The sequence below is a fragment of the Leptodactylus fuscus genome, chromosome 10, assembly GCF_031893055.1.
Source record: "Leptodactylus fuscus isolate aLepFus1 chromosome 10, aLepFus1.hap2, whole genome shotgun sequence".
Taxonomy (NCBI): domain Eukaryota; kingdom Metazoa; phylum Chordata; class Amphibia; order Anura; family Leptodactylidae; genus Leptodactylus; species Leptodactylus fuscus.
Genome location: NC_134274.1, coordinates 37697527 through 37711866, shown reverse-complemented (window position 1 = coordinate 37711866; position 14340 = coordinate 37697527). Strand labels below are relative to the sequence as shown.

Below are 14340 nucleotides of genomic sequence, written 5' to 3'. Positions count from 1 at the left end.
CTGAGCGGCTCCCTTTGATTTCAATGGGAGCCATCTTTTTGGTCAGGATTTTGAGGCGGATACAACCTCAAAACCCTGACCAAAAATCTTCGTGTGAACTTACCCTTAGAGCCATGCACACAGCCCATGCCCATAGGGGCACCTTAGTTTGTAATAAGGACCCACATGTACCTCTACTTCCAGCCCAAACCTAAACCATTGGTCCTGTCTCCTTGTAAATCTATTAGTAGTATTATTTCAGCAGTATTTCACTACCTGCCAGGGCATATCCTAGAAACAGAAGTATGTAATAGAAATGTAAGGGAAATCTAGCCAGTGACACCCTGTAGAGACAACAGTAAACCTACAGCAAACAACTTAAAACGTTAAACCCATACCAGTAATAGAATCGCCCAAGTGTATTGTCTGAAATTGAGCACTTCACAGATAAACTGGTGAGCACATCAGTGAGACAAGGAGGAAATCCAAATGTCCCTCATTATTTAATATATTTCTTTCTATATATAATCTAATATAAAATCCAGTAGACCAGACTTCACATTCTTAATCCTACTAGCCACATTGCCAATAGGAATAGGACATCTTACAGGCTCACTGAGGTGACGCAGCATCAAGTTTTTAGTTTTACAGAATTACCCCCTTTAACTTTTACGAACAGAATTCACATTGCAAGTTTATCAGGTTTCCAGAAATTCACAGCTACCAATTGACCCCTATAAAAGGGGGAGTAGAGATCCTTAATTTAGTTCTCCGCAGTTTGCTATGACTATTTTCTTGCTAGGACGTCCGTTCTTGGTACCGAGCGCTTCCATTTTCTTTACGACCTCATAACCATCTTTAACCTGTCCGAATACCACGTGTTTGCCATCAAGCCTGGAAGGACAGAGACAGGAGGTGTATTAAAGTAGGACGACATTTATAGAGATTGAAGACTCATTTATTACACACTGTGTCATCAGTCGAGTGTCAGAGAGTAGGTGACACCCTCTACTGGAGTTACAAAAGTTGCTTGGTCAGGATTTTGAAGCTGTATCCGCCTCAAAATCCTGACCAAAAAGACGGCTCCCATTGAAATCAATAGGAGCCAGTCAGTTCTTTTTTCCGGGAGCCGGAACAAGAAGCGAGGTGCTCATTCTCTAGGCTGTGTCGCCTCGTGATTCGGCCTGAAGACACTCCCTCCTCCAGACTAGGACCATTCATTGGGCCTAAGCCGGGGCAGAGTGCGTGGCTGGATGCCGAAGCAGTGCATCGGCATTAAGTCGCGGCTTCCTGTATTTTGGACCGGAACCTGAGGCGGCCTCCGCTTTAGGTTCCGGACCCAAAAAAACCCTGTGTGAACTTACCCTAACAGATTTATTCCACTAGGGGGTGAAATAAAATGTGGGAAGAAGGATTTTATAATCGGTAAACAGGTTACACAACATTGCACCCTTATAAACACTGATAGATATGAAAAAAAATTATACTTACCATTCAGTTCTTGCTGTGCAGATAAAGAACTGAGAACCATTGGTATTTGGCCCGGCATTAGCCATCGAGAGGATACCTGTATACAGGGGATAAAAACACAACCTTCATTACAATTAGGTGTCATGTCCAGATGTAGCAGAGATTTACCTGCACGGATACTGCTGCAGAACTAATTCATTTACAGCATTTCTACAACAGAACAACTATACTGCAGATGCGAAAATCCAGATTATACCACCCCCCCTGTTGTTCCTATTTGGATGGCGTAATGAAATCCTAACTCATGTGTATTGTATAAGTGAACCACAATACTGCCACCACATCTAGCGTAGGGCCCTTAGTACATGGTCACAGTTTTACTAAGCTATGGTAGCAGTTTTGAGCTATTTGTCATACCGGTGCCATAGTGTTCCCACTAAAAGTAATGGACATACATTTGGGGACGTTTTCTAATCAAAATGCACCAGAATTCATATTGGCATATGGTGAAATACAAAAAAAAAATAAGCAAACACATGACACTGACACATTCATAATAGTCTAAGTAGTAATAATAAGTGTACAATGTCACATGTGGCCTCCAACAATATTAACAGAGAAAACCCACAAGCATGTGGTGTGATAATAATAGATATAACAGCTTGCTATGAATATTTTGCATCTACTGACATACACCTGACCCTGCAGGTTTCTCCCGGACCACCATTGCAAGGTCTAACCTTGACTAAAATAATTTGTGTAGCACAAAGGCCGGCTAATCCAGCAAAATTCTTCATCATCGTGATGGCTCGCAGATTTGTAACTATTTTTATGCCAAAAATCGTGTGCAGAAGAACGTCCGTGTTTAGGGTGCCGGGGTAACCTGTAATTTATTGGAGGATGGTGCCAAAAATCATAGAATTAGGTTTTGTAGCAGACGTCATGAATTTTGCCTAATGTGTGGAAAAATAGAGTCTCGATGCACCAAATTTATCATCCGGTAAATCTGCCCCAAGATTTTATACAAAGAAGGTACGATGAGTAACATCGCTCGTCTCTGGCCGCTGGAGAATACTTGCCTGGTCCGGTATGTTTTAGAGTGAAGTTCTCATCAGAAAAGCGGCTGCCGTAAATGGATTTGCCCCCAGTACCATTATTATTAGTGAAGTCGCCACCCTGTACAAAGACAACACACAGTGTGATGCTATGAGATTTATGTCACATCTATAAATGTAACTGACAATGTAACAGTGAACAGGTAATTACAACTACAGCCGAAAACCAAACAAAAAAAATAAAAAAATCATATCATATGATAATGTATGATAATTATATATATATATATTATATATGGGTTGTGCCTTAGCTTTGGTCTCAGCACATACAAGTTACATGAAAATGGAGCTCCAAACCAAACAGAGGCACATCTAGAACTATAGACCCACCTGTACGGAATACTAGGATCAGGTTTATACATAGTTCATTGCTGACAGACTCTTTAATAAGTGTTCACAAGTAGAGATGAGCGAGTAGTGAAATACTCAAGATTCGAATAGTCGAGTAGTCCTCAATATTCGATCAAATATTTTACCTTTGAGTAGCAATCCCCAGCATCACTCCTGCAGAACCAGCGTTGATTGGCTGAATGTTATACAGTGTACAGCATTCGGCCAATCAGCGCTGGTTCTGCAGGAGGCTCATCTTTGACGAGGCGGAGTCTAAGATCGGACCACAATGAAGAATGTTCTAATGTTAAATATACAGTCTTCATTGTGGTCCGATCTTAGACTCCGCCTCGTCAAAGACAAGTCTCCTGCAGAATCGGTGCTGATTGGCCGAATGCTATACACTGTATAGCATTCACCCAATCAACGCTGGTTCTGCAGGAGGGATACTGGGGATTGCTACTCAAAGGTAAAATACTATCCTGCGGGTCTATCATTCTCCCCGCGCCGTCTCCTGCTATGTACATTTCTTTCTCTGTATGTGGGCCCGAACTCCTTCTGCTTTGCTTTTACTTGTGCTGCAGAACAAGCGTTAATTGGCCAAATGCTATACACAATCAACGCTGGTTCTGAATCAAATTTTTACTGAGACTACCGAGTGGTATTAGTTAGAGTACGAGTATTTCGAATACCGTAGTATTTGATCAAATTCCTACTCGCTCATCTCTATTCACAAGTAAGTAGACAAAGGAATCCAACAAAAGGCGAATAACACATCTTAAGTCTCTGCAACTGAAAAGAGGATTATGTACATTACACCAGACCTACCTATGATGTGAAGACTACAATGGATTACATACCTGGCACATGAAGTCTGGAATCACTCTGTGAAAAGAGGACCCTTTATAGCCAAAGCCCTTCTCACCAGTGCAAAGAGCGCGGAAGTTTTCTAGGAAATACAAGGAAAGATCTTAGTTTCAATTTTAGGCAAACAAAAAACTCCACCATCCCTTTACTATCCCCCAATATAAACATTACATGGCCCGAAATAGGATCTTAGGACTGCTTTTTTCCATTCATTTCTATGGGGAGCGCTCGCATGCCGGCTCCCATAGAAATGAATGGGAAGTGTCCGGCAGCCCTGCTGTAACGCCGGCGTGTACGGCTCTGATACACGCTGGCATTCCGTAGTGTGAATGCACCCTTAAAGGCGAGTTAAACATGCGCCTCAAAATACTGACCAAAAAAAAGACAGCTCCCATTGAAATCAATGGGAGCCGGTCAGATCTTTTTTCCGTGAGCCGGAAGCGACATGCTCATTCTTCAGGCGGATTCGCCTCGCGATTCAGCCTGAAGACACCCCCTCTTCCCAACTAGGCCCATTCATTGGGCCTAATCCGGAGCGGAGTGCATGACTGGATACCGATGCCCTGCACTGACATCCAGTCGCAGCTACCCGTATTTTGGTCCGGAACCTGAGGCAGCCTCCACCTGAGGTTCTGGATCAAAAAACTCTGTGTGAACTTACTCTAATAGGGAATACAGGCAGCATAGAGGAAAGTTTACTGCACAGGGACTTGGGGTCTGGAGTGATAAGCGGATCATAGATGGCGACTATAGAGTTACCATAATGACTCCCACTGAGAGAGTCTACCATGAGACAAGGCTTGTGGCCTAAACAAAATCGGATTTAAAGCTATTGTGTTTCAATATCACACAAATAAGGGTTTTATTACATCCCAGATCAAACTTACCAGCAGTTTTTGGCACCACATCAGCTTTCAACTGGAAGAAAACAAAGATATACAAGAATTAAATGGGCAAAGAAAGGAATTATGTAATAGGAAGTTATTATGTCTGACGTACAGCTCAGATACAATGCCCTGCATGTGGCTGTAGCAGATAGGAGCCGCACACGTACATGCTTCTTTCTTCCTGGTTTTGAGCTCTTATAGCAGATAAAAATAAAATGTAGCTACAAGCCAGAACATGATAGGCCCGAGAGTCTCGGGGCCTCTGTCTTACCTAAACCTGGGAACAGCAGGTGACACTCACAGTATGACATGCACAGTAACCTCAGCATACACTTTACTAGCGGCACACGCTGTGTATACTCTCAGCAGAAGAAACCATTATCAGTAGCAACATAAAAGCAACCAGGACTTGCCTAGTCCTTCCAGAGAACTTGCAGCAGCCCTGAGGCTTTCAGTGGAAAGGCATATCACAGGTCTGATAAAGTTATTTATCATACCCATAAAACAATTAGGCTGGCCGTGCACATTACATGGCGGTCTGGAAGTTACTATCTTCCCCGACATCCAAGTGTCCCGAAGAAAGAGGAAGAACTAGTGACAGACAATAGGATCCTCCAGCTGAGCTCTCCATAAAGCAGGGGATCGTGTGCCGTCTCCATAATACAGGGGGATCGTGTGCCGTCTCCATAATACAGGGGATCGTGCGCCGTCTCCATACTACAGGGGATCGTGCGCCGTCTCCATAATACAGGGGATCGTGTGCCATCTGCCACGAAGTTGGCATTTCTCTAAAGCAGAAGCATTGATGACTAAGATAGCCAGACTTATCTGGATAAAGGTGTGAACCAAACAGGTTAGACCGCACAGGACAGTAGAAGTCAGGTTTCCGAATCCTAAAAGAGTAACCAAAGCAAACCAAGCGTCTCATGCACCCATCATGTGAACCCGGGGTTAAAACTAAGGACAAGTCTTAGATTTGTCTTTTTTGCAGCCCCAGCTCAGCGAAGTAAATTATTGGGCCCCTGGAGGCACACATATCATCCATAATACTGTGTGTACTATAACCATGGGCCCCACATATGCATAGGTTTGCATGCACATCGCCTTAGGATGTACCAGATTTATCATCAGCCATTGAAATACATCTGGTGCAGTTTAGGGCTGTATAGTCTAATTCTCTATTAACCAGTCAGCATTAGTAAATCTGGCCCATACATCACAGCCCATCAAAAAGTTCTGAACTACTGGTGCGTATGGGAATTTGGATGGAAACACAAGAAGTCAGACCCATAAATTTCATCAGAATTGGTCCTCTCTACTTCAACAGAAGATGTCGGGGAAAGGAAGGTTTGGGTATGGCAGTTTTTATTATGCGCAGTCCCTTGTTTTCCTGGTTAAAATCTCTGCCAGGGTTTCGGTCGTAGCTTACCTCCTGCACCTCGAAGACAATAGCATTGCTGGCTGAGCCAAGTGTGCATGTCTATGGGGTTGGAGTCAGGAGGAATAACCATTAGCCAAGAGTCTATTTATCCAATTGAAGGCATGCGGATAGTTTCAGAGAATATAAACTAACTTTCCTAAAATACTTTATAGCAAATTTTTGTGATTCATACCAAGCAACTGTACTGCTACGTAACTAGACAGACTTGCTACCCCGCGCCCTAACAACCTATATAAAAGATGCAATGGGATCCTAACTAGTTTCTACACCATTTTCCCAAAAACAAGTAGAGCAAAGCAGGTGCTGACGACATTTAGGATATTTTTTCTCTCTGTGTACAAGGACAACACTATTGACCTTACAAGACTTTGGTCTCTGCTCAATCCTGAATCCACTTTAGCCCATCACATAAGTCTGCTACACATTCATCCTATACACGTCCCCATTACATACAGTTTATGTTATGGGATGGTTCACGTAGTTTCATAATGATGGTGACCTAACAGACTAACGAAACTATGTCTATCATTACATCATCGCTACATACACAAGTCAATAACATGTACGTGACAAATATTTAGAGAAAGGGGTTCTAGAAGAGTCCTGAGACATCCAGCAACCTTACAAAACCTGTATATTTGGGGATTTCATCAAGTCCCCTAAACCACAAAGACGTATTGTAAAAGAACATGCTGGAGAGTACACAAAGCAATAAGTAAGAGGCCGCAGAGTACACAAAGCGACATGGAATAAGGCGGCTCCTATCAGCAAATATGACCGCTTGGTTAGAGATCAGTTTTCAAGGCTGGACTGGGACTAAGGTCATCTGCCAATATGGACAAATGTCGCAAGAACATCACAGCCGACATGACGACCTTGACATAAAACTACTAGTGCTCACATGGAACGGAGGGGGTTTATAACTACTGTCTGAATCAGACCAGCAAGCAGATGAGCCAAGTTATTTTAGGCGCTCAAGTTATGGTTCATGCCATAAATAAATCTGGCACATCTGTGGCTTGTGGGAGGACCCCTTTAATCCAGTATTGACAAGAGCTGAGGTGATAATACGTCCCAATTCCACTTCCCTTGAGTCAAGTCCTGGAATTCAATTTCTGAACTAGTGATCAGGGTTACAAGAATGGCCCCATAAGAGATCAATAATCTGATCTCCATTCCTGGCACCCCAACCATACTGCAGATTCCACAGCAAGCCAAATAACGGACTGGCCATGTAATACCTGGTGAGGGGAGATACTCCTAAAGTTCAACTCCCCAATCTGGATTATTCAGGGGGATTCTGAGACATTGCAGCACATCACACGTCATGGAGATCTCACACTAGTCTCACTTCATCTTTGGGTCCCCAAGCAGACCTGAAGAACAGAAACCCAAGCACATGTGGAAACCTAGCGTGGTCAGAAAAGTATAGATTGTCCACACCAGTCCAGGGCTCGTGTCCGATACTGCAGCTCAGCCCCATTCAAGGGAATAACAAAGATTTACAGTCCCACAAACTGTAAAGCAGCCATGTTTATCTAAAAATAACATGCAATGTTTCTGTATATACACATAAGCATTACAGTATCACTAAAATATAAATATAAGAAGCAAAAGTGAAAACAAAAGTAAAATGAAGCACTTCATGCACACTGGCCAAGGGCAACAGGTCATTCCTAGCACTGCAGCACATAGGGGGCGCTAGAGAAGATCCTCGCTGCACGTGACATAACCTGCAATGTCAGCAGCTAACCCTAGAGGCCGCTGCAGGTGACCCTCCATAGAGAATATACTCCATTGATGAGTCCAGGCTGATCGGGACACTACGAGAACTGACAGGCGCGCCAGGACCACCCTGGACAGCGACCATAGAGACGCTTACCTCTAGAACAATTCGTCCAAGTGGCTGGTTGTCTGCAACTACATCCATATACACCAGCGGGTTGTCTTTACAAGCGCCCCGGCCACTGGCAGCATCGCTAGAGGACCTGATAGCGATGAGTGCCCCGGCTCCTCCAGGCCGGCAGCTCCTCAGCAGGAATCTACTAGTGCAGGACAACATGGTGCAGGCAATGTGATGTGGAAGGCCAAGCCGGCGGGAAATATATACTGTGCGTACAGCGACACCAGCGGCCAGCCGCGGGACTGCAGGACACACACACGAGGGTGACAGGAATGCTGACACTGTAATGGCCAACAGACTTGAAACGTGCGAATGTAATGTGCTCGGCAGACAGCACGTCCTGTCATCTGGTGGAAGCAGTGCACTGCAATAGTACATAGCATAGGAGTGTTATCATCACCAGTGACTACAAGAATGGAGGGGATAATGGCTGAGGCAACACGCCGGTCGCAATGTCACATAAAGTCCATATACTTATGTAGTCTGAGCCGCCAATCCAAACCTGTAAGATTAGGCAGAGGCAATAATATGAATTTATAGGCACCAATACATTGTACAAGCCTTCTAGGGGCCATTCATGTGGAGAAAATGGCGCGGATACCGCGTGTATTATGGCGCTTTCCCACGTGGGATTGGCGGCAGAGTCCGTGTGGTAAAATAGCCATCCCCATAGAACCTCATGGCTCCATTAGGGCTAGTTCACACGGGGCAAGGGGGGCATGTTTTGGTCCTGATTTTGACACGGGACTAGCCATGTCAGAATAGGGCCAAAATACGACAGTCATGGCTTCCGACAGGCACGGCTTTCCGCTCCGGTGTAGGCCCAAATGAATGAGACTAGTCCGGAGGGTGCTGCCACGAGGCGGACGCCGGGGCTGAATCAGCCACGGAATTCGCCTGAAGAAAGGGCAGCTCGCCACTCACGGAAAAAAGTAAGCTAGCGGTCTACATAGACCTCCATTGTGAGGGGGCGGAGTCTGACCTGGATTCAGCGCCAAAATCCACCCCCTCTTGCCCCGTGTGAATGAACCCTTAAGGCCTCAGGTACACAATGGGGGCGCAGGCCGAGGCTCTTCCGATGGGGGCCCATTGGTTATAGATCAGGTCCTCGCCTGCTCCATGACTTAGCAACAGAATCCCCCAACGAAATCAAAGGGTGATGGAAGCCATTGGGATGTTCTCAGTGCCTTCTGCTATGGACTCTTTTTCCCCTCGGCACACACACATGGGGTGGTCTGGATTTGCCACCACCCCCCCTTAGTTATGTTTCTGGTCCTACGTTTCATGTGCTTTTCCCATAAGACTACAGTGCATGTCATGGCCAACTAGGACCGACCTGCAACCTGTGTTTTTAGTCAGGCGACTTAAATGAGACTGGCAGTCCTGCGACCAGAGTCTGAAAAGACCCCCAAGTATAATGATAGTGTTTGTGGGGCCCGCCGTGTCACCGATCCCGGCCCTGCCAGGATTGGTAAGTAAATAGGGCCTGTTACCGGCTGGAGTAACTCTAGCTGGTAACGGCCTATTAAGAAAAAAAAAACGCAGCCCCTAATGTCCCGGGCCCTGTGGCAGCTGCCTCCACTGCTATGGCGGTAGTTACGCCACTGATCCCAACCTAAAAAATCATAGTGACCATATGTCTCAGGATCTAAGATGATTGGTCTGTATATGGCTATGAGGTTCCTATGTGACTACTCCGTGGGCTACTAAGACTTTGTCACATGCACAAGATTGTAGTGATAAGTTACAAAACAGGCAGTACAGGCTCTGGTACTGTCACCTTACAGTATAACACTGTGCACTCCACACACTACAAGACATAACATTGTGTCATAGGGAGTCATATTGTGCAGACGTATGACACATTGTACACAACATTCTGTCATAATACATCAGTCGTCATCGCAGTCAGATACAGTGCTGCATTGCTTTATGGTCTGTCACATAGTCTTATGTGCTTCAAAAATAGACCAAGTACATTCTGTATATCTCTATCACGACATTGAGCCTATTTCCGTTAATCGCACAATATGGAGCCCTGGTCCTGCCTGCGCACTACTGCGCCATTCACAAACCAGACTTAGGGACCTCCTTTGTAGGAATCGTGAACAGACACCAATAATTAGTCAATTTACTTGTATGGATTCTGAGTTACACCATGTAGAGTAGTCCAGCGCTAACTTCAGCCTTCTGGTGACGACTAGTGAGACCAGCCATCGGCTTGTCAACAAGCATATCCCTATAGGGCTGAGCAGAATCCTACATGAGTTAGTATATTCCATATTACTCTGAAAAGCGGTATATAAAGAGAAGATGTATAGTGGAGGATGAGCTATAATACAGGCTGCAATACAGGGCCGGCATATGACAGAAGCAGTGCAGACATAACATTAAAACCTCTGATCGGTGAAGTAGATAACATTGATTGTCTCGTGACAACAGGACGCAGAGGTTAGGACCTACCAAAATGGTCCAGTGAAGGACCAAAGAGAGGGTAATGGACGCCTAAAGCTCTCTGATCTACATGAGGGTAAACACTAGGTCCTGTACTCTATTGAAAGTACCTAAAATGTGTAATCGAGGCTCTGAGCAGTGATCTGCTTGGACATTTTAGGTCCATGTCACTTTGACATTTACTACCTACATTGTACAGACTCAGAGTCCTTCTTCATAGCAGCGGTATTCCCTAATGGCAGTGGCTTCTTTCAGCGACACAATGTGCCCTGCCATGATGCAAAATTGTTCAGGAATGGTATGAGTAACAAACAACGAGTTTTAGGCCCGTAAATTCTAGTTGAGCCTTGTAAGCAGCAGAGTGTTTGGCCCTTTGGGTGACCCCTAAAAAATTAGATTTCAGGCCCGTGGGGGGGAGCCCTAAAACATTAATTTTCAGGCCCTTCGGGGGAGCCCTAAAACATTAATGGTTTTTTTTTAAGTATTAAATTACGGTGAAGGTTGTGTTGGAGGAGGACAAGTAAATTGTGTGCTGGTAGCACTACACCCTGCACCCCACTTGATATTGTGGCACTGTTGGCTGCCCCTCTCAAGTATATAATTGGAGTTCAGGTACTGTGGACTGGATACCCAGCTGGATTTCCTCGTCCATGTCCTCGCCCCCGTGTCTTGCTGCTACCCTGATTGGCAGGTTCAGTGTATGTGTACAGTGTTCCTGCAGTGTAGCTCTGAAAAGAGCTGTTGTATCAGAATGTTTTCCTGCCTAGCAGAAGCTAATCCCTCTCTAGCCCTCAGCAGATCTCTGTCCCTATCTCTCCAAGCTGCAAATGAGACGAACATGGCGGCCACTATTCTTATGAATCCACGGTCACCTGATCTCGGCAGCCAATGGCTTTTTCCTATTTTTTTTCAATGCCTCCATTGTCGTAGTTCCTGTCCTACCTCCCCTGCACAGTTATTGGTGCAAAAAAAGCGCCAGGGAGGGGATACGAATTTTTACTGCGTTTGCCATGTGGTATTTGATTGGAATTGAATATCTCAAACAGCCTGATATTCGATCGAATGCTGTTCGCTCATCTCTAATATACACTCATCCTGAACCGTTACCTTGTCTGACTAAACATTGTCTTATCTCTGTGTGCAGCAAAGTTCATCCAAAACAAGTGCTGCGAACAATGTTTGAAAAAAATGCAAGGGTATGTTCAAAAGCTCGCCGAAACCTTTTCCGCCCAGTGTAAACTTATACTAATAGATCTCATATGTGCCAGAAGATTTATTACAGTGGTTGATCCTGGATGATATTACGCTGCGCTTGCACCTGCATCTGTGTTTTTGTTCTTTAAATCTGCCGCAGAACCACAAAAATGGAAAAATGGTCGGTCAAATGATGGACAACAATGGATCTCAAGGGACCCAGACTCTTGGAATTTTTGGTCCAGGATCTCAACTGTGCCGGAGGTTCAAATAGATGGAACATAGCCTTAGTTGGCTAGGTTGGTAGCAAAAGGCTGGCTGCTAGAGGTGCAACCGCTGCAAGGAGAGAGCAGAATCCTGGGCATGTGGGAAGAAGAGTCTCCCTGTAAGACAGCAGAGGTGCTGAAAGGTTAGCACACTTATTGGTTGTGGCAGTGTCAGGGCACCAGAGCATGTGGGAAATAGAAAAGAGTACGTCACCTCTATATGCTTGTGCGACCTGTACAGAGGTGAACTGCTGAAGCAATGGTCTTGCAGGTATTTGTGGTGCACAGCTTGCACTTTAGGATATGCAATTACAATGCAAGTCAATGGCAATCATACAGATAAATCTATTTTAGTGTATACAGCTGAGCTTACTGGGTGCCACAAACATGGCGTGAATTAATGGAGACCTCAACCTCAATTCTTGTCACCCATAGTTGTTGACAATCCAGTGGATGCCAAGGAGGGTATAGACAAGTCATACAGAGATAGCGGTCACTAAGATCACCCACCGGACTACTAGGCATAGAAATAGTAGAGGTTTAGTGCAATGAGCTGCTCCTGCTCTGTAACATACTGACCCGTATGTATCGGAGATACAAGTATGTTAATGTAAGGCAATATACAAGTGGACGTCACCAAACTATGACCGACACCAGTGTGGCAGGACAGGGGTTAAATACCTGAAATAATAGTAAAGTGCAACTTCATAGAAGCCTGGTGACCACAGAGCGTATGTAACCACTCGCAGAACAGGAAGAGCTCGTCTGGGATTGGAGAAATAATTATATTTAGGATATGTTTTACTCATGCATCATGTAACCTAAATGATCTTCATCACTCCCCATAAACAGGAAGAGCAGGAAAGAAACTTGACATCTTTTCCGGAGTCCTACAGAACTTCATTGCGATACTCCCACCCTCTTATGACGTGTCTTGTCTTCTGATTCTTAGAGAAATACACCAGTATTACCTATAAAGCTCACCCCAGTCTCCTTACATCATAACCACATATTTGCCTACGTATAGAAACCATGTAGACAATCCCAATATACAGCACTAAAACAGGAATAGGGGAATTTCCAATTAACTCCTTAATCATCGGTCTTTATAGGGACAAAATATAATGGTAGTGTTTCCATATATAGCTTGTAAGGGGAGCGGGGTGTGTGTGTGTTGAACTGGCGGGGGCCGTTATCGTGCGCCGCAGGGGGTGTGGGGCGTGGGTGCGGCAGGGCGTGTGGTGGGGAAGGGGCCAGGTGCGCGGAGGAAAGTGGGGCCGTGGACATGCGGTAAATAGCCAGGCCATGGGGGAGAAGGGGGGCCGTGTTCCTAAGGCATGCGGCACATCATAACCAACAGTTATTTGCTACATAGAAGCGGCTCAGCGCCACACCCAACCCGCAGGCGAAGTCGCGGGCCCATGCTAGTATCTAATAAAGAAATGGGTACATTGGGTGTAACAGGCTCAGTTGTGCTCAGCATGGTGTGGGCTATGACTATATGACATTACTGTGTGTCGGTCCATTCTGATTTATAACACTCACAGGTTGACAATATGGTGTGAAATATTCTGTTGTATACCGCTACAGTAACAAAACCCCAGCACTATACTATATCTGTACAGAAGTTACATTGATCTTTTGCTTGTGTTACGAGTTCATCTTTGCCTCCATGATTTATAGCTCTGCCTTCCAAGTAGTTCTGTATGGAATGGATGAAATAGGAGCCGCACTTAAGATGGCGAGAAGTACTAGACCTTCTTCCTAATAATAAGTTTTATTGTGGTGTCGTGTAACTGAGGACACCAGGCCGGTACATTCCTGATATTAGTGACTAGAGATCACATGTTACATTTCTATACCTTACAAGTGTGAGCCAGCCGCCTCCAGGCAGTAAAAGCCTATAAGCTATGACTGCACATAACAATACCTCTATTACATATAGCACACGCACATGTCCACATCATGTAATTATGTTATTAGGAAATGCATGCGATTTAGGAATGTGCTACCAAGTCCATTAGATAACAGGATAGCCAGTTCTGCTGACAAAGTGTTACAACAGACAATACAGCAGGTTATTGAGAAATCTCAGAAGGTTGTTTATTTCGAGAGGTCTATAAACTAGGGCTCTCACTGATCCCCAAAGGTATGGGGAGAAGTCTGATCAATGAGTTCCAATCACCGGGACCCTTCGTAATTACAAGAATAGGGTTCCCCAAATTCCCTGCTGAATGAGTGATATCATGAATGTGTGAACATCACCCCATTCTCTTTCATTGAACTGACAGATACAGCGCCCCTTCAATCCCATAGAAGGAATGGTCACCTATGTGTACTACTGCTCAATGAACACTCTGGAATATACTAATTTTCAGGATTGTTCAGGGTCCCAGAGGTCGGACACTCTGGATAGGGGAGAAGTTTTGATGCA

The 14340-nt window shown here is 44.9% G+C and overlaps 1 protein-coding gene across 1 annotated transcript; it reads right to left on the bottom strand.

Annotated features, from left to right (window-relative positions):
• Positions 1-210: 210 nt before the first annotated feature.
• On the bottom strand, positions 211-8154 carry PPIF (peptidylprolyl isomerase F). Its single transcript, XM_075258309.1, has 6 exons — positions 7972-8154; positions 4649-4679; positions 3755-3843; positions 2529-2625; positions 1471-1546; positions 211-873 (listed from the first exon to the last, which is right to left on the bottom strand). Exons 1-6 carry the CDS (start codon positions 8149-8151, stop codon positions 738-740), a joined length of 609 nt encoding a protein of 202 aa, XP_075114410.1. The 5' UTR covers positions 8152-8154; the 3' UTR covers positions 211-737.
• Positions 8155-14340: the final 6186 nt, after the last annotated feature.

What these genes read in the sequence shown, in the direction of transcription:
- PPIF (XM_075258309.1), bottom strand. Translation starts at nt 8,151, where the DNA reads ATGTTGTCCTGCACTAGTAGATTCCTGCTGAGGAGCTGCCGGCCTGGA. An exon ending in TTGGACGAATTGTTCTAGAG is followed by an intron (nt 4,680 to 7,971) that starts GTAAGCGTCTCT and finishes GTTTTCTTCCAG; the next exon opens with TTGAAAGCTGATGTGGTGCC. An exon ending in TGTGGTGCCAAAAACTGCTG is followed by an intron (nt 3,844 to 4,648) that starts GTAAGTTTGATC and finishes TGTATTTCCTAG; the next exon opens with AAAACTTCCGCGCTCTTTGC.